At 40.5% G+C, this 20,842-nt stretch overlaps 2 protein-coding genes across 2 annotated transcripts in view; one reads left to right on the top strand and one right to left on the bottom strand.

Annotated features, from left to right (window-relative positions):
* The window catches only part of PDSS2 (decaprenyl diphosphate synthase subunit 2), a 110,697-nt gene extending 92,970 nt beyond the window's left edge, over positions 1 to 17,727 (top strand). Inside the window, exons 5-8 of the mRNA XM_056488000.1 lie at positions 994 to 1,167; positions 3,160 to 3,291; positions 6,111 to 6,146; positions 14,947 to 17,727. Coding sequence (XP_056343975.1) covers positions 994 to 1,167; positions 3,160 to 3,291; positions 6,111 to 6,146; positions 14,947 to 15,105 — 501 coding nt within the window. The 3' untranslated portion in view covers positions 15,106 to 17,727. The remainder of the gene's footprint in view (positions 1 to 993; positions 1,168 to 3,159; positions 3,292 to 6,110; positions 6,147 to 14,946) is intronic.
* The window catches only part of LOC130250842 (basic proline-rich protein-like), a 15,163-nt gene continuing 9,572 nt past the window's right edge, over positions 15,252 to 20,842 (bottom strand). The window contains exon 3 of the mRNA XM_056486955.1: positions 15,252 to 15,513. Within this exon, the coding sequence (XP_056342930.1) occupies positions 15,252 to 15,513 (262 nt within the window). The remainder of the gene's footprint in view (positions 15,514 to 20,842) is intronic.

Raw genomic sequence — 20,842 nt, 5'->3', positions numbered from 1 at the left:
GCCAAACAGCTGCGATCTTTTCTGGTTTTGGGATTTTTTTTCTCCCCCTCCTTAGAGGGGATGACAGTATGTGATACAGGTTAAAGTAATGTCTAGCTTTGAAAACATCAATGAATTAGTAGCATATTAACACCTTCTGAGTCAAAGGAATGGCAGCCGAATTTGGATTTTGGGACAAAGTATTTGTTTTATGTTAATTAAAATACTGTGGAAAGTAATCTAAATAAATACTTTGGATACAAAAGATTTTGAGAATCTCTTCTGACCCTACACTCAAGGTGGTAAAGTTCAGTAGAGGCATAACTGAGAGGCCTCTATCAGCCCCTGAGAAAGTTGATTAATCCCTGACACTTCTAAATTGCAACCTTATTTGTTTTTTAATACTTTCAGTCTCTCCTCACCCTTAGTATGGAAGCAGAAGAGGTCCAGTCCTCTCTCACAGCCCTTCGTTTTTTCAGTGCATTGTATAAGAATTTTCAACACCCATAATAATTAGTTTTTTTCTTGACTACAAAGGAGAAAATGTAGGGACTTTTCAAGTTTGTTTGGGATTATTGGTTCTTGGTAACTGAGAAGGGGCTAAAGTACAAGTGAATTCCAAGGGGTTTGCTTTTTGGGTTTGTTTTGTTGTTTTGGAATTTTGGTTGAGGGTTTTTTCCCTCCCCAGTCCCTCATGAGGGCTATAGTTGGCTGTTAATGTTCAGTGTGATGATACAGTAATGAAAAAAAGATTTGTATTGAATCTGTTGACAGCTCCACATATTTTGCATTGTACTTCTTGATAAGAAAATGGAAAAAGTTTTTGTTTGAAGCTGTCAATATATTTATTCTGATACTTTCCTCTATTCATCCCTAAAAGAATTTATTTGCCACCCAGAGTTTTGTTTGTTTTGTTACTGATCACACATTAGTCACCCATGCCACACTATTAACTTTGGTGAGCTTACACATGCAGTTTTGGTGTTTTCATGTTAGCCTTTGTTTCATTTTCAGGAGAACTGCCTCACAGATGATATTGGCATATCTAGGTGGAAGGAGCAGGTTTTCCTGTCACACAGTGCCTTGCTGGCAAAGAGCTGCCAGGCTGCAATGGAGCTAGCAAAACACAGTGCTGAGATCCAGGACATGGCATTCCAGTATGGGAAGCATATGTCAATGAGTCATAAGGTACACCTTTTCCTTTTGTTCTGGGAGCTTAAATATAGAAGGGAAGGCTTGTAAGATGTGTTGCCCATGAGCTCTGTCGAATACTGCATGGCTTATGCTGTAGACTTTAGCCAGTAGGTGAGTGTTGAGACATTTGACTGCTGTATGGAGTGAGATGTTTGCAGAAACTGTTGGGATGAACAGTGCATGTGAGCTACCAAAATCACACATGTAATGAGCAGTGGAGCTCATTACATTAAAGGCTCTGTTAACTTCCTTCTAGCACATCTTTCTGCAGCAGCTTAAAACTTTACCTTCTCTGCTTCTACGTTATTCCTAAACCCACTGTCCCATTAACAGGAGTTGCAGAAGGAAACATGTCATAGAATATGTTGAATTGGAAGGGATCCACAAGGATCATCAAGTCCAACTCCCAGCCCTGAGCAGGACCATCCCCAACAATCATATCATGTGCCCAAGGGCATTGCCCAAACACTTCTGAAATCTCTCAGGCTTGGTGCCGCGATAGCTTTCCTGGGGAGCCTGTTCCAGTGCCAAGCCACTCTCTGGGTGAACAGCCTTTATCTAATGTCCAACTTAAACCTCCCCTGGCATGACTTTAGGCTTGGGTCCTGTCACTGGGCACCACAGAGAAGAGATCAGTGCCTGCTGCTCCTCTTCCCTTCACAAGGATGTTGAAGACTGCAGTGATGTCTCCCCTCAGTCTCCTCCAGGCTAAACAGACCAAGTGACCTCAGCTATTCCTCCTCGTATGGCTTCCCCTCAAGACCCTTCAGCATCTTTGTAGCCCCATTTGGACACCCTAATATTTTAATGCCTTTCTTACATTGTGGCACCCAAAACTGCCCCTGGCTCTCCTGGCTGCCAGGTCACTGCTGGCTCATGTTCCATTTGCCATCGACCAGGTCCCTAGGTCCCTTTCCAAGGTGCTGCTTTCCAGCCTCTCATTCCCCAGTCTATACATAATGTGTTGGGTCTTGGCTGCTGTCATACAGAGATTTGTACTGTGAGGCTCAATTGTCTGCAGCAGCATGAGCTGAGCCATATCCCCTCTGAACAACCTGCTGTGGAGGGAACTTCCATAGAGGGCAGCTAGAAGATAAGGAGTGAAGTCACCGTATCTGGTCACCTCTACAGCAGTAGGATTTCCTAGACAAGGTCTCTGACCTTCACTAGAACACGTTGAGTCTGCAGCTAGAATTAATCCAGAGGAAAACACAGATCTGCTTCTGCTGTATTGCATCACTTGTGAGGTTAGATATAGCTTGAGACAGGCAGACAGACCTCCCATCTGCTTCAGCTGAGTTGATTTATGCAGTTTCTAGTTCCTACAGGAGAAGGAAGTGGTTTTATAAAGCACAGTTTTACTGCCACAGAAATGCCACTATAGGCTATTACTAGGTACAATTCTACCAGTAAATTACTTCAAGTGCAGTTATATCCTTAGTATTTTGTGTATGCTTTAATATTAATATATTCACCATTGACACATAGCTGTATTAAGAATTGCATAATTTTCATAGAAAGCTCCTAGCTATGTATTTGCTTTGTCAGAAGGAAGGTCATACTGTATCTACTTCTTCAGGTACTCAAAAATGGAATGTAGAACTCTGCACTGATTAAAACCTAATCTTCTTCCCACCAAAGACTCGATCATTCTCTCCTTTATTTTTTTTTTTTTTTGTTTCTTGTCACTCCACAGTCTCCTACCTGGCTGTGTCCCATGGCTTGCCTAGCTCTGCAAGCTGTCCTTTATCTGTATCTTTGCAGACTTCTACTTACTTCTCTTTACCACATCTTTCCACCACTGCAAGGCTTTCAGCATCTTTCTATCCCTCCCCCAAACTTGTAAAAGTGCAACCAGACTACAAGTGTCAAAGTAGGAAGTGGTGAGTAGGTGGAGAATCAGGATGTGGACCTCAATTTGAGGAGTGGGTAGATATGTATAGACTGTTCCTGAGAACTCAGTTTGTGTGTGTTCTTCTTTTTCAGTTACATTCGGACCTGCAGCCCTTTGTTAAAGAAAGTTCTAGTGACACCATGGCCTTCAGTTTGAATTCTGCTCCTGCAATCCTTCATCAGGAATTCTGTGGAAGGGAGGCATGGCTTAAACAGATTAGAGAGGTAAAATAAAGCACTGTTCAGAATTTCCTGGTTTTGCCATTTGTTTATTTCTTCCTATCAATGCTTTCAAATTGCAAAGAACTTAGAAATTAACAAGAGGTTTCCCTATGCTCTTCAGTGCTTAATACCTCTCTCATGCACACTTTAAACAAGGGGAGATCTAGGGACCTGACAGTCAAGCTCTGTCAGACTTTTGTATATCAGTGTACCAGGCAGATTCATTTGCGTGGAGTATGTGTATTCCTCTGCACTGCTTGTGCAGTCCCACATCTTAGTTAAGCTACTTTCACTAGCAGCTTAAAGCAGAGAACTTCAGCCATCACAGTGGTTGAAAGGTAGGCACACATTTCCTTCTGCCAGCATGACACTGGGTGTAGTAATTATCAATTATCAATAGAAGGGGAAAGATCTGTGGGGCTTGGCTTTCTAACCACCACAAAATAGTTTTTGAGATCTAGCTGTCTAGCTGACAGCACGAAGGGAAAGGGGGAGGGAGAAGCACCAAAATGGCCAAAATTAAGCATTCTGTTGAGTTTCTCCATCAGTTGGATGTGTTTTGTCTGTCTAAACAACAGTGATAACTGCCACTTGGAAATTGGTGCTTGTTGTTATACAGTTTGTTAGAAAGGCTGCTGCCTTCAATAAGAAGCTGGCTCGGTACAAGCATATTCATTCAAGATGTGTTTGCTGATGGCTGCTTTCTCTGCTGGTTTGAAATCAGGAATCAGCTACAGGATGTGGAGTCTAAACCTCTGCCTAGTTCTGCGTTCTAACCTACCTTCACATACTGCAAGCAAGAGGCATGGTCTCTTCAGCTGTGAAATTTTGGGAGGTGGATGCAGAATCTACAGTCCTACAGTGATATAGAGCAGGGGAATCTTAAAATGAAGAAAATCTATTGTCACTTTGAAGTTAGGAACTGGTAGAAATTTTTCTATTGTCACTTTGAAATTAGGAGCAACCATAGAGCATGATGAAGATTTTTTGGAACTCAACAGTCACAACACAAGGCTCATATGTGAGTTGAATGTAAATAGATTTGGATTATTGCAGTTGGAGAATAATGGCATTTCCACAGCACAGTGTATAAAAGCTTTGAAACAATTTCCCATCTGCAGAGTCTAGAGGAGGTTGCAGGACTCCAGGAGTGCCGTCTGTCTGCTTACTAAATTTTCATACCAAAAATGGGCATTACAGAAACAATGAAGCAGTTCTGTGTGAAAAGGGTGGGGGTGCCAAGTGACATGTACTATGCAAAAGTATTTGCTATCTACTAGTACTACTGTAATTCATATGTTTATTTATTATATGCATACTTTATACATGGTATTTACTATGCTACCACTGCTACCAGCTACAATATGGAACACCTAGTCTGGGAGCTTTTCTTGACTAGTGTTGGTTTTTGAGAGGAAAGTTATCTTTGATTAACTACAAGCTCTTTGAGATACCATCCACAGTCACATTCACTATGTGACATTCAGTGTAGGCCAAGCACTCAAAACAGAGACTTCCTCATGCTGGCAGTGCTCATAAGAGTACACTCATAAGCCAGCCTCTCATGCAATGTCATTTGTGTGGTTTTAATAGGTAAAGCACATGCAGTGCACTCAGGCCCTTAGTGGGCCTGAGTCAGAAGCTAAACCAGTTGAGCAAGCATGTAAAAGGTAAAAAAAAATCTGTGTGTCTGAGATGAGGGTCAGAAAAACAGAGCCAAAGTACTACTGTGAGGATAAAAAAAGGAAAACAAAAAAGCAATGGTGCAGTTGTTGTAAAGAAGGCTTAGGAGACAGATTGGATGAGGTTGGTGCCTGGAGGAGCACAACAGCCATTGACTTGAGTGCTTGACAGGACCAGATCATGAGAAAATATTCTTGCTGTTGATAATGAGAATAAGCACAGGAGGAGGCACACTGAGCACACTTTTCCTGGTATTGCTGCGGCTGAAAAGCATTTTCCTCAAGTACACTGTCCGTTTCTCTGCTGCAGTGTAAATCTGCATATAGGTAATCTCTTGTTAAGGAACGTGCTTCTGGTGTTCTGATATACAATATAACTTCTAGTTATATCTTGAAGAAGCTGTAAGGTCCAATCAGGTGAATAAAAGTTGACAAAGCACATAAGATGGAAATGTTCAAATAAGGAAGCAGTAATTGGCAGTGGTTTTGCTACTCCCAAATGCTGTCTTCTTAACACGCATTCCAGAAAAGCTGGCTCTTGAGAAGACTAAAGAGAGAAGCAGAGGGGTTTTGTGGATCAGTCCTCTTTCTCCTTGAGAGGAATCATTTCTGTTGTCTACTGTTCTCCTTCATGTTCAGTTTGTTTAGTCTCTCATCAGTTCTTATTATCTATTTTGTTTTTCCTCCTTTACAAAAATTAATTCATTTTTCAAGCCTGGTGTCATTTGCAGGTTAGATCCTATCAGTGATCTCTCTCTATTGATAGAGTATGCTGCTAAAAGTAAGTCCTGTTATTGCTGATAGGAAGTATAGTTTATTTTAGAATCTCATGGGAGAGATTAATTAATGCAAACAGCAAGATTTCTTAAGACCAAAACATTTTGAATTCACCAAATGTTTAACTACAAGTCATAATAAAAAAGCCTAAAAATTACACTGAGTATCTGCAGCTCTCATCTGAAACAGAACCATGTTGTATAAGCTGGTAACACATTTGGTTGTATTTTAGGGTTTTCTGTATCAGATTCCTAAAGAAAGTAAGTTATGTTTAAAGTAGTAGCTCATTAAATTGCATTCTTTATTCTTGCAACTTTAGTTTGTAGTATGTAGTGTCTGATACAAAGTCTCTTTCTTTTTAAGGCACAAGGAAAAGGAAACATTGTGGACTACAAAAAGGTTGGTAAATTACATTTATCTCTCTTTTTTTTCTTTTTTTTAATTTTCAACAATATTTTTGAAAGTTGAGAGATTTCCTTATTAAAGCTAGGTTGTAAGTTGTGTGTGTGGCTATATGAAGGGAGGGAGAACGGCTCATGCAATTTCTTGATTTTAAAAGGCCACTAATAGACACCTGTACTGTAACTATACAATGTAGCTATTTAACAATAGTATTTTAATAATGTATCTAATAATAGTAATTTAATAATGTAGTTATTGAATGATAATTTTTATTGTAATTTCTCCCATTTATTTTCCCAAACTCAATTTTCAAACCAGGCATCTGATGGCTTTTGCTGTCTTTTTTTTTTCTGGAGTCATTTGCAGGTTAGATCCTATCATTGGTCTCTCTCTATTGGCAGAGTACACTGCTAATTTTTGTTTAATCTCTCCTTAGTTCCATGCCTTCTATTAAAAATAAATACATACAATAATTTGGTTTCTTCCAGCCCCCTTTACAACTTCCAGCTTTACAGCACTTCTCTATAATAAATTCTCTCTTGCTACTTCTCAATAATAAAAGCAGACCTGAACTAAGTAGCTTTACTGGAAGTAGCTGGGACACCTTAAAACTCTTAAAGGGATGCAGGGGATGGCTGACAAGGTTCCTCCGCTTAAATATTGGAGCACAGCACACTTGTGGTGGAGAGAGATGACACTGTGTCCCCAGCTCACTGAGCTTGAGCCTGACTTGTTCTGAGTCTTAAGTAGATCATGAAATCCAGGCAGTTATCTCCAGCATCACTGGGAAATAATAAATTACAGACCCATATGCCTGATTGAGAATTGCTGCTTGAAGGGGGGCCTGAGGAGTATTAAAGCTCTGACTGATTGCTGCTCATACAGAAGGCTAACACACAAGTACAAGTCAGATTATTGTAATTATTCTGTATTAAGAAAAATTGCAATTTAGATTATTAAAAAACCTCTCTGCCCTTGCTTCCTCTTAGAACATCTGAAGGATCTCAACTTACTTTGCTATTTAAAATCATTGTGCTATTAGGTTGTTCTCTATGCCAGTCACAGTTGTATCAGTTTTCTTCCTTCTAAATCACCACTGAGAGCACCAAATTTATTCTTCAGATGTGTCTCGGGGATACTCCTGTGAATATTTAAGCTAGATTACTTACTTTTGCAAGTCCAGAATGAGTTTTCTCCTTTTAAGTGTTATAATTCTGATCCACACAGTGTCATTTCCATACTTTGAAAAAAAAGGCAAAGTGGAAACAAAAACATCTAAATTTGCATTACTAAATCAAACATTTGTTAGACTGTTCTGTATTTTGACTGAAATTATTTCAGATCTTGAATCCTTCACATTAGATTTGAAAACTTACATTATGCTTAGGCAACTGGGACACTTGAATAAAAGGTAAAGAAGGAGAGAAAACCTTTCAAGTTTTGTATTTTGAGCAACTGACTTTTGCCAGAAGGCACATGGTTTTTGCTGGCTTTGGGTAATTATCTCTTGCACAAGCACAGATATTATGAGTGAATTACAGTGAAAAATTCTACATGATTTTTCTGAGTTTGATCAACAGCTTTTTTTTTCTTTTTTAGAAGTCAAGTTCAAAAACCTAGGCTATCATGTCCCTCTTTTCTATGTTTGTTGGTTTAAAGTAAAAGTGGTCATTAGTTATATCTATGCTAAATTAATTCAGGAACCTGTAGCTGTCCCCAGCAGAATAACTTGACCAGCACATACACAGCCAATTAAAGGGCATGTTTTGCTGTACAAATTAATTTGTTGGATTTGGTTTTTTTTGCTTTTTGCTGTGTCGTCTTTTCTCTTGCATCACCAGAGTCTGCTTTGCACATTGCTCAGTCTTTTCTTCTCAGCATCACAGTCCTCTCTCATCTTTATATTCAGTTGATAAAGGTACTTTAACATTCCTAATCAAATCTGGGAGCTTGTTTCTCTTCGAGCCTTCAAAATATCTCCTCTTTAATTTTGTAAAAGCAAAGATCACTAAAACTAGCTGTACAACTTCTGAAAATTTTGATTATTTTTCTTCTCTTAGTTTTTATTATGAACTTCAGTGTGCTACTCCATTGAGATAAAAATATTATTCCTTTAGTTAAACTCATAAATATACATATAGAAAAGTAGTTAGCCTGCTTAAGAAAGCTTTACCTAGCTTGCTGCACTTTCAGTTAAAATAATGAAGGTAAATTTGAGAAAGTGAGATCCACACATTTAACATGCCTCCTTTAAAGGCAAGTCTTATTTCAATTTTGAGACTGCTTAAGAATTTTGAATAGTTTTTTTGATGCATGTTGTAATAAAATGGTACCCCTGATTTTTTTCACTGACAAAAAAATACCTGCATCGTACTAGCAAGTTTCATGAGGTCTCTGACACAAACATAGAATTGAAATGCTTTCTATTAATTTGGTTAGGTCTCAGACTGTCATGTCAATAAGGTCACTATGTTCTGCAAAATTTTTTAGGGATTTTTTCATCACAGCTTTGCTCAATCTTTTTATTAGGAGGATTTTGATATCACAAAAGCATTAAGGTCTGTGTTCTGAATATATTTTCTCACATTAGTATGTGAGTGTTTCACTCTGTTTTTTCATATATTATCACACCACATCCAGAAAAATTATCGATCCATCACTGTGGTGTTTGAAAGTCTCTTCCAGAGATTAAAAAATTATTTCAGCACTTTTAGTGGTGTTTCTCAGATAAGGGAAAGTACCAATGCATGTGAGGGGCAAATTTCATGTATGTCATTGAAAGAAACAGCAACTTTCCTGTCCCCTTCATTTGTAGGTGGCAAAAATCTCAGACTTCTTAAAATCAAGAAGCTTTTATCCGTGTTACATACACCTTGCATGCAAGATAAGCTGTGCAGTTCTCAAACAACAAATTGAGATTCTCAATTTAATAGTTACCATTTGATAATATTGATTAAAAACTCTCTGCTAAAGTTGAGGCCTTTATGGGGCTAGTAGAAGCTAGTAGCAGAAATGAGTAAGCTAGGAATAATTCTTGTTTTCTGGCCAAGGATCTTGAAAAATTTTAATATAATACTAAAGAAAGAAATAAATCTTGTATTTTGCAGCCAATGACTGTGCTATGCAATGATTTGTTACTTTTCTCAATGCAATATTCTGAAAAGATAAATTAAGTCAAATGAGAGGGGATGTAGCAAAACTTTTTTTTGTGACCCTATCCATTTGCTCTGCTGTCTGTTATAGAGGCCTTTCATCCAAACTGGCATGGAAAGTATGGCACAGTCTGGCATAGTATGCTGTGACATACTTTCTTGGTTTGTATATGAAATATTGTGCACTACACCAGCACCAGGAGCTGAGTTTGTACAGTGCTGGAAGGCATGAGTCAGGATGGGGTAGATCCAGCTGTTCATACACTGCATGGCACTGAAGTCCTGACTTCCCATATGGTAGGGAAGAGAGAAGAAAAATGGGAAAGGTCACGTTTGGTTACAAGGAGGTTTCTCAGTGGTAGCCTACTGTCATTCTGCTAATAAATAACAATAGCATGGTGCCAGCCAGAGGTGCAGGCTGCCCTGCCCACCCCACTGCTGACTGCCACGGCGAGTGCAGCCATCCTGAGAGTGCTGGCTGCAGGTCTGCAGCCCCCTGGTGTAAGGGACAGTCTTCCCATGGCTTTGTTAAGGAGCTAGGGAGTCATCCTGAGCTGTGTCTCAGGACTGGAGGCCACAGGCTGCTCACCCTCTTGCTTCTGAAATGCTGCATAGAGTTAAAAACAGAGCCTTGCTGTTTGTAGATGTTTGTGACCTGTGTTGGTTTTGCATGAAGATTTGTCTTGTTTGTTTTGGAACAACCACTGCCATTAGTTCCTTTTGTTACACTCAATAAAGAACACAGCATGGTCAGTGATTCAATGAAGATGGGGCTTTTTAGATGTGTTAGTAGTATTACAAAAGCATCCAAAACCATTCAGATGAATGGTTTAATTTAATTTTTTAATTAATATCTGAATTATCAAGGTGTACATCCAGTACCAATAATCAGTTGCATCTTCGTTTGTAATCAGTGGGTATTTTCCCATTCTTTGGGGTGAGAATCCAGCATAACTTTTATTTCATTAAAGCAAATAATCGTCATATGTTTTAGCATAAATACAAAGTTGATTGCTTGTGTGTGCTAAGATGACAATTAACAATCACTGTTTGCATTAGTGGGATTTAAGAAAATTATGCTTTTGGATAAAGAATCTCCTCAACTGCCATTGTTTAGATTTAAAAGCTAGTGGGTCTTGTTAAGTTCATTGTGAAAGACATAGAAAGGCTTTGGTGTCCCTTCTAAAATAATAAATAATCCGTACAATCATTCAGTGTCTCAGGATGGCTGGTAATTTTTGGCAGAGTATTATGAGAGCTGTGTAACAGCAGTGTTCTCTGTAAGCAGACCGTCTTTCCTCTCCTGTTGGGGATGACCCTCCCTACATTTGATGTCATCCTGTATATAGTATGGGTTTCAGTTTAAAGTAATAAGAAAATTTTTCTGGTTGTCAGATGAATAAAGAAAATAAATTCTGCTCTACTAATGGAGGCTTCTGCAGGGTGTTTGGGTCCTTTGAAAATGCATTTCTTTACCTTTTGTACAGAAAAATTTCTCAGAAAATATTTGATAAATAGTGCCCGAGTATCAGCTGGCGTATCATGCTGCATATAGCCAACAAAAGCTTATTAAAAAATCAATTTAAATCCTATGATGTTATGAAGTGATGCAAATAAGTGATTGGGGTTTTTCTGAGAAGGAAGAGCTCAACCCTATGTCCAGCCACAAGAATGGATGCTGAAACATTCCAAAGTACTTCTTTAAAAAACAAAGGAAAAAATTGACAGAATTGATCTACCACCTATGAAATATGTTGATACTTTTTTAAGGTCAACATTTCAGCAGTCTAAAACACCAGTGCTTATTACGCATGCTGTTCCCACAAAAGGGAAAACAATTTTAGGGAAGCCAGTGCAGAACACTGTAGACATTTTGAGCTTTATTCTGTCACTCAACCACAGATCAATTTAGATTTTAGGTTTTGGGGTTTCTTTTTGTTTCAGCAAGTACTGTGCACTTCAAAAATGTAGAATGTTTTAGCTCACTTCAGGATCAGAGACAGTGAATGACATTCAAAGATTTCAGTAGATAACAAATTATCTGGTTTAATCCTTCTAAAACATAAAAAAAAAAATCTGAAGTTGCTTTTGATATTTTACCAGTGAAATAATTAATCCTATGTTGGACAATGGAAAAAAAAAATGAGGAATTTCAGTGCTCTCTTTGTCCCATTGCATATAAAGTCTATTACAGCAAAAATATTCACTGTATATTCCGTGATTCTTCCCAGCCCTCCCCACCCTGCCTGATATGTTGCTCCCAACAGGTAGCACTGTGTGAAAGGAATCTTCTTTCCTTTGGTTCATGAAGCACAAATGTCCCAGCAGAGAAGATTTGGAATTAGTTGACTTTGTATTTGAACACCTGCTTAGTTTTTGACTCCTTTAGTTCTTTAGTCTCCAAACTCCAGCAGTTCCTATCTTTTCTCTTTGACCTCCTGCTGCCCTCAGACCAGCTCTTCTGTCCAACAGCAATCCAGAGCAGTTGGTCTGAAAGGCAAATCCTGCACTTCTGTGGTATGGATGAGAAATCCTCTCTTTGCCTTTTTAAACAGACTGAGAAACATGGCCCTTTGAACTCTATTCACAGAATGATACAGCCCTGAAGTTGGAAGGGACCTCTGGGGGATATCTGGTCCAGCCTCTCCCTCAAAGCAGAGCCAGTGTGGGTTTGCTCAGTTAAGTTTTGAGTATCTACAAGGGCACAGATTTGTAAAACGGTGCAGATACGTTGTGGAGGAGATCTTGTCTCATCTGAGCCTCAACTTGGCTGTGCTATTACAAGACTATTCCTTAAGCTGAATTTAAATAACCAAAACCCAGTTGGTGATTTTTTTCAGAGTCTTGGCACTTCTAGAATGAAGTAAGGCTTTAATGCCAATGGTCTGAACAAAAGCTTAAAAGCAAAAATGCAGTATTCCAGCATATCTAGCAGTTCAACTGGAGAAAAGTGTAGCTAAGCAATCTGTGTTTTGACTTGTATTCTGTTTTAATTACTGAATATCATTCTGAAGAAGGTTGTGTGGATTAAATTGTTCCTACAAGAGGAAATATGCACAAAATTAAATATGCCATATAAGTGGAGACTAAAGGAGCAAATTCTTATATTTGGAAGAAATTAATGAGGCAGCTTAAATGAAGTTTATAAAGTAAAAAATAAAGCCAGTTAATTTTGCTTTTCTGATCATTTGCTGCAAATATTAGCTGCTCATATCCAAATTTTAAAATAAAGCATCTATACTGGATGCATTGATTTTTTTTTTTTTTTTTTTGTTCTGTGTCTTTAGTTTGTGAAGTTCATTACATAAAATTATTGGAGCTCAAAATTTGAGAGAGTGTCTGAAAATGTAACTGTAATATAACCAAGACTACAACTAAAGTCTTAAACTGGGGGGCTGTTGCATACAGCAGGACAGCTGAAGCCTAGTTTGTTACAGAGTTATTTCCTGTATGTCTCAAATAATTTTCCCACTGCAAAAAGCCAGATTTGTACTTCTTTTTTCCCTTTTGCAACCCAGCTGAAATAGAGCTAGCATGCAGTCTTAGTTAGTTCAAACTGCTTTGCCTCTGTAAATGCTTACTTGAGTTGACCAGCTGCTTCTGAAAATGGAATATAAAGCAGGTAAGTTTTGGAGGGGTATAAATTGCTCATTACACAGGATGATTGATCTCTAACTGAAAAGCTTGCCATGTAAGCAGGTATTTTCCATTTTGACATTCCTCAACTTTGCTAGGAAACATTCAACAGCGGATTAGTCTGATTTTTGTGTAGTGATTCCTCTGCCTATAGTTTGACACGAGCTCTGCGATTGTGTTGGCTTCAAAGCAGTGCGTGTGTCTGAGGGCTTACACAAGACAGGCGTGTAAATGGATTGAGTCCTTGTGTTAGGATTCTCCCCCTTTCCAGACTCTGCTCTTTCAACTAAGTCATGATACATATATGTGAGCATATATATGCCTAAGCTAAGCTTCTCTGGCTTTTGACCAATTTGAAGACTTTCTAGGAGCTATTTTCTTTCCTGTTTACATCCCAGTATATACTTCCATGAGTATTAGAAGATATGCTAATCCTTTTTAATAAGCTTTAGCAAATCAGCAGAGCTTGCTTCAACGTGTATGGGTTCTACTGTCCCACAAGGTTGTGCCTCAAAGAAGAGGAAGGGACATCTTTGCACACAGCTAGAGCACCTCATCTCACCTATCCTCACCTTTGCTGCAGAGCCCTAGAAATATGGCTGATTCCCACTCATTAGAAGACATGTTGAATTAGCTATGTGATGCATTTATGCCTTGGGGCAAGTTCCTTTCCAGCACACAGTGCAGGAAGATTCCAACTGAAGAGGAGAATAAAATTTTTATGAACTGGGACTTGAGCACTCAAGTGCTGTAATATGCTTTCAGCTAATTTCATCTTTAAATACAGATAAAGAATCCACTTTCAGATAAGAAGCATCATTCATTCTGTACGAATGCAAGGATCTATAGGAAGTGGGTGACTTACAATTTTGAAATATCTAGGATTTTTGTTTAAGATATATATACATATATATAGTTTGCTACTGTAGGTACCTGTATCCAAGAAAAGCCACTTTTTTAAAAAGCTGGTGCAGTGATGTAAGACAGTTGTGAAAACCATGTAGGACATGCTAAAGATCATGAAATGCTGTAATGCTTTTGGAAAAATCAAATCCCAAGACCCACCTGGCCTTTGTCCCCAGGTTCTGGCAACAGGCATCACGCTGGAGTTGGTCTGGGAACATCTGTATTTTAGAGTAGGAAATGCAATAGTATTTCATGACAGTCTCATGATGCTGTTAAAAAAAAGTATGAATTAAAAATAAAAAAGCACTTAATAAAAGCTGTTTAGAGCTTCTGCTCTAAAGTTCAGGTATGGGTAAAATAGCATGTTTTATTTTGTAGATTTTGTTTGGATTATTTAATAGGAAATTTAACTCATCATTTACCCAAGTTTTTTAGGTGCCAAATCTTTCTAGGAACTTGCTGAGAAATGTCAGTTATTCCATGAAAGTATTCTCTTTTTCATATGGTATATCACCAAGCCTTTGTCAAATTCCATAGCCTTAGTGATAAAATGGAGTTTTTATGAGTTCAGTATGATAGTTTACCACATTTTACAAAATTTGCTTTTTTCCAGTCTGACCAATGTAATCACAAGGTCTATAAATAGAAACCCCTATTACAAAATATGGTCGTTCCACCTGTGTCATCCTATGCTGGTTTCCAAAATCAGGAGATGGAATGGGTGTCCATAAAATGCAGGTTTTCACTGAAGAAGACAGGAGTGTGAGCAAATGGCTGGTTTGCCAGTTCTGAACAAAAGCTCTCAGGCAGTGGCTGAGGTATGAAATGTTCAGATATTAAAAAATTTAAATTTTTGTTTTAGTTTAAGTGTGCCCTTTGGAGAGCCAGCATCTTTCAGGTGCTGAAGTAGCGGGTGGTGCAGGTTACATTACACACAGTTTCACTGCAGTGGGGAGCTAAACAGAGCAGCTGAGAGGATTTAAGGGCTTTGTCTGATGGCTTTGGTTTTACCCCGGGAAGAGGCGGTAGAAGCCCTGAGCTCCCGGAGTTAATTGTGCACGGCTGAAACCCCCCCACACCGATGTGCCTGTGTTTTCCAACAGCTACAGGAAGCGATCAAGGCTGGCAAAGGTGTGACTTCTGCCATCGACCTCTGCCGCTGCCACGGAAACAGAGCGCTGGCAGCGCTGGAGCGCTTCCCTCCCTCCGAGGCCAGGGACGCCTTGGCCAACATTGTCTACGCCGTGACCAGGTTTCCCTGACCCGCCGCTCCGGGAGGAGCATCTCTCCCTCCACAGGTGGGAGCACCCGGTGCTGCCTCCCACCTCTGACCACCTCGTCCCATCCCGGCAGAGGAACGCTCGCTGCCGCCGCCGCCAGCGAAATTCGGGAGAGGAAAGGAAAAAGGTCACAGACGGTTTTCACTTGTCGTGCCAGAAGCGCACTTGAGGCTGCACCGGTAGAAATAATTAATGAGTCCCGTTTCCGTGACCTCAGCAAATGGACAGGAAATAAGTCGGTATTGATTGGGCACCAGCGGGGACGGCGCCAGGGCGGAGGCCGGTGGTTTTCCTGCCAGAGGGAGGGATACAGGGAGGGAGGGATGGATGGAAGGGCGTGAAGATCCAGGTGTCACGAGAAACCCGCTCAAACCGCCCGGAGAGAGCGAGCTGCCGAAGCCGGGAATTCACATACCCTTATCCAAGGGGAAGGGCGGTTTGGGGATTAATGGGGGGGAAATCCCTCTCTGCCTGCGCACAGTTATGTCTCCTCACACTCTTTTTATGTATTCAAATGTAAAATTACCCTGTGCCTAATGAGTTCTGTATTTGAGAAACTTGATGAGAGAATGTGTCAAGCATGGTAAGTAGGAGCTTTAAAATATTTAATCAAATAATAATTTGGCTCTGTTAAGGGAACTGAGTGCCTGGAGTTTATACTGTGCCTATGTAAAGTGTTTCTCTCAGTCAAAGAATGAGGTTTTTCCAACTCTTCTGTGGGAAGGAATATCCCTCCCTCAGACCAGCAGTTTGTTTCAACAGAGTCTTACACAAAAGAATTTCCTATGTTTGTGACACTTGTGTTAATTTAAGCCAAATAAATGTTAATTTGTAAGGCTAGATATCAGCCTTTGGTAGAAAGGAAGCAGGAATGCTCCTCTGTGAGTAGTCACTGCACTGAATAAAATGCAGAAAATACTGGAGAAGTTTTGAACCTCAGTGTGTTGGATTTTCAAGTCCAATTACAGACAGCTTATAAGGTGTATCAGGAGCCTGCAATTTGAGACCGTCTCTGTTTTGTTCATAGGAGATGATTTTTGTGGTTTGCACGCGTGCAATCTGAGAATGCCGTTGACAAGAAGGCTGAGTTTACATAAATGATCTAGATTGAGACTCAGCTACCTTTCTTCCTTCTGTGGTGTAATTACAGCCCAATCTGGAGACAGCTAGCACAGCAAACAGATTTCATTACATCCCTCACTCAAACACTAAGTGGAGTTATTTCTGTTAAATTCTCTCCTCCCTCCTTTTCCCCCTGCACTCCCTCCCTGTTGCACAGCTTGTTTGTCATAGATCAGCGTGTTGCATTCCACCAAATGCAAAATATAAATAAAAACTTTATCCTCTAAAAATACACTGAAAATACATCCTGTGTAATGTACATAATATTCTGTGTACATTCTGCCCACGTTATGCCATGGTATTTCATGTATAATAAGCAACCTTGAGTCACAATCTTTGTTTAGGAGCAGCATCCAGAACTCAAGACTCACTTTATTTGGAGAATGGCTTCAACACCAGATCCCTTCTTACTTGCACTTTCTCTCTTGCCACCCTGGCATTTTCTCTCTTCCCAAGACTCTGGCACTTCTCCCTGAGTTACTGTTGTTACTGCAGCAGGAAGGCTGAAGACAGAAGAAAAGCACTGAGAAGCATGGTTTATTCCAGGCAGTTATCCATGAAGTTCCCTGAAGTTCTCCTTATAAAAAATGTGCTTGAAAGAACTACCTAAGTTCAACCAGAGTCATATTTCAGCTTTCTTTGGCTCTTGTTTTTACATATTACATAAAGTAAGAGCCATTCATCATCTTTTCTTTGTCTTACATCTATGTTAATTTGTTCATAATGATTTAGGGCTGCAAAAAGCTTGGGTTGCTGGAGATATTCTGAGTCACTTCACTTCAACTGTGTGAAAAGAATACCAAGCATACTGCAAAACTATGTACACCTTGTTTATTTTTTCACACAAGTACAAGTTTTTATTTGTACTTGTTACCAATAAGGGGGAATCACCAAAAATTAATCATCTTTTTTTGTATTTTTATCACCAGAATGTTCTAATTGCTCCTAAACAATTCAACCTTAATTTAAAAAAATACCAAATAACGTTAATTGTCCCTTATCAATATTATCAAATGATCTTATCTTTAAGGTATTTGCCTGTAATTCTTCAGAAATTTTTGTTGTTTTGTTTCCTCCAGGTAAACTACAAGCAAAGTGTTGTTCCTGTCTGTCAGACTCCGGGTGAATTAGTCATTGCTGTGTACTAATGTACTCCTCACACCTCATACAGTTTCTGAGCAGTGTGTAACCCTAGGGCTGGTCTAGTCTGGTCATGGTCTTTCTTTTGTATCCTTGGTTCCTTGTCCCCACCTACCTCTAAAGCAGGCCAAGGAGAGAGATGCCTGTGATCTGAGGAAGGCATTCACACCATTTACCTCAGTCACTCAGCTACTCAACTAGACATTCCTGGTGGCTGCTCCTCCCAACTTATCACCAGTGTGGAATTGTTGCACTATTCCACAGATGCACAAAATACAGGACAAAGTCCCAGATTCTTTTTAAACCAAATTAAAATAATAAAATTCATCCTGATTTACTGCATCCCACTTGTGATGGAGTAATTTCCTATCAGTCTCATGTTTTGGATGTGTATCTAAACCAGCATTGCTCACTGGCTGTGCTCAGCAGTGTTTGCATAGTGCCAAGGCTTTCTCTGCTCCTCCCTCTGACACCCAATGAGGGGTTGGTTGTGGGCAAGGGGCAGGAGGGGGGCACAGCTGGGACAGCTGGCTTCCGATATAGTGTCTGCTGTACAAGATCATACTCAGTAATAAAAACTGGGGATGGGAAGGGGGGATGTTCCAGGGATTTGTTGCTTGGGGACTGCCTGGGCATCAATTGACTGGTAGTGATTGCTTTTTCCTTTCTTGTTTTTGGTGGTTTTGTTTTCATTTTTTCCCCTTTTATCTATTAAACTGTCTTTAACTCAGCCCACAGATTTTCTCACTGTTGCTCTTCTCTGGGGTGAAGTGCGGAGACACTTCTCTATCTGTTAATAGCTAGGAATTTTTAGAAGAATCTACTAAATTTGTGTCTTTTATTGGTGGCATCAGTTTCCCACAATATCCTTTAGGATTGTAGTCTCAGATTGTTTCAGGAACAGAAGTAGTTCAGTAAAAAGCTCTTTCTCTTCTGGTCTGAGAGTCTCCTTGCCTCCACTCACGCTCACTGAGCTGAAGCACCAGCAAATACCAAGGGGAAGTAGGCTTTAATCATAAGGCACTTTAGTAGACTACCTTTATACTCATCAGTATAAGAGTATAGCCCTCACCAGCTTATAAACACTCTTTGAACGATTTTGCATTTGCTTTTAGTAAAGAAGCAAGTAATGCAAATACAAAAAGCCCTTTTTTGCCTGCCTCTGGCCTCACACTGCCTCAGCTGGATAGAGGAATGCTGCTCCCTGTTCCTCTGTGCTGGGCACAGGGGGTGAGATGTACCCCATTGAACTTGGCTGGGCATGTCTAACCCCAGATGTGCTTCATCCCAGCCCAGAAAATACCTCTATGAGGGACTGTATCCATCCTTTGTCTATACAGAACTAATAACCCGCCATCCTATGGTGGGGGGCACTGACTGAGCAGCTCTGAATTGCTTAGCTGCTGTCCAACACAATTCTTTTTAGTACCCAGGATGGAACACATAGAGCTCAAGGTAATAAAATGTTTTACCAGTGTGTGCTAGAGGGAACCTTTTATGCCTGTTCAGCTATTGCTGGTTGTGATGTTGACTTACTCTCAATGCAGGTTTATTTGTTCCCTTACCCACTCCCTGTCATGCTCAAGAGTAAACATTACTATTTGAGAGCTTGTTGAAGGCTGGGTTTGTCTTCTGCAGTTTGCTGTGCTGTGTAGCAGTTGATTGTGTTTTCCCTTGGAGAACTATGATGAAAGCACTGGCCCTGAGCCTAATCTGGTATTTGGGCTCTGCATTGCTGCTTTGCTGTCCCAGTTCTTTGGGAACCATCTCGTGGAGATAATTAACAATTACACTTTTTCTGTCTTTTCCTCTGAGAGACAGTTTGTGGAGGGAGCAACAGCACCTTCCTCTTTACCTCCTGGGGTAGTTGCTTTCCACCTTGTTACAACAACTCTTCAGTATTTTGAGCACTCCTGAGTAATCAGAATGTTCACATCAGTGTGTCTCAAGAATCTGTATCCAGCTTTTCCTAGGATTAAATGAGTATTTAGGAATATCACACAGGGATGTGCCCTGAGTTTGTGTGGTCATGGGTGGCAAGATATCTAGAACAGTTTTTACCTCTGGTGGTGTGGGACCTGACTGCCAAACAAGTGCAGGATCCTGAAAAAGTGACAGTACACTTGAGAAAAGGATGCCCTGGCTATGCTAAAGGGATGCAATTCTCACGCTGTGCTGGACTGGGCCTAACCCTTCCAAGAACTCTTCAGCACTCTTAGAGGACAGAGATGGTCTCTGTGTCTAAAACACACAAAAAGCACCATGGCTAAGCCAGGCACCCACCTCTCAACTCGATCAGTTACCCCTATAGTTACAAAGAAACTGGAGGCAGAAATTGATTGCCTCAGTCAGGGAGAAAGCTTCTCCCAAGAGGGACAAGGAAGATTTGGAGAGGCAGCTTGTTGTGCAGCAGAACAAGAACAGTCAGGAGGGGAAAGAGACAGAAATCATAAACAAGGCAGAAACCATCAAGTCCTTATCCCTGTGTAAGCTGCAAGATACACATAAATATTATAGCCATCAACCTGGTGAGCTAATTATCAGCTGGCTGCTGCAGTGCTGTGGTACTGCAGCCAACAGTCAGGAATTAGAGAGCAAGGAAGCCCAGCAGCTGGGATCCCTCACAAGGGAATGGGACATCAACAAAAGGATTGGAAAAGGAGTGAAAATCAGCAGCCTCTGGAGGCAGCTTGTGTTGAGTGTGAAGAAGGTCTTGTAAACTCTTAAGGCAAGAGTGGACAACCACTGAGAGTATCCAGTTTCTGAGGGAATTAGCAGTGGTAGAGGTGATGTCCAGCAGCCTGGATAACAACCCAGTGTCTAAAGACCCGGATGAAATCCAGTGCCTGTGGTCCATGCCTTGGAAGTTTGTATGGAGCACATCATTGTATGCCAGCACCTGGTGCTCGTGACTTGGCCAGACATCAAGGCACCAGCTGTGGGTAGATTGGCCAGTCTGCTCCAGCAATTCCAAGAGAATCTCCCTCCTGCTCACCCTGCAGGCCTGTGCCTCAGCTGGGGAGAGACTGTCCCAACATTCCAGCTATTCAAAGACCGTGTCTTCCTCCTCCTCCCTACCAGCCACCATCTAGGCTGGCAAGGGAGCTGTTTTCTGCTCAGGGGAGAGGGTACCACATGCACATTTGAGTGCTTCTGTCTGCATTACGGTGAGGAGAGCATGAGGCAGTGGGATGCTTCAAATGTGGAAGCTGGGGTATGTGAAATGTGAGGAATTTGGTGGCCAAAAAGGGCCCATAGAGGAGAATTGCCACTCTGGTTGCTATTGAGCAGTTCCCCAGATAGTGCAGAAGGACTGATGCTACCTTCGACCCCAGGGTGGAACTTCTGGTTAGCAGAAAAAGGATGAGGTAATGAATACGCCATCCAGGAACTGAGGGGCCCTCCCTCTGGCCAGGAGAAGGAAAGGGATTACCAGGTTTATTTGACTGCATGGATT

The sequence above is a fragment of the Oenanthe melanoleuca genome, chromosome 3 (assembly GCF_029582105.1).
Source record: "Oenanthe melanoleuca isolate GR-GAL-2019-014 chromosome 3, OMel1.0, whole genome shotgun sequence".
NCBI lineage: Eukaryota > Metazoa > Chordata > Aves > Passeriformes > Muscicapidae > Oenanthe > Oenanthe melanoleuca.
This window is presented reverse-complemented; position numbering and strand designations above follow the sequence as displayed.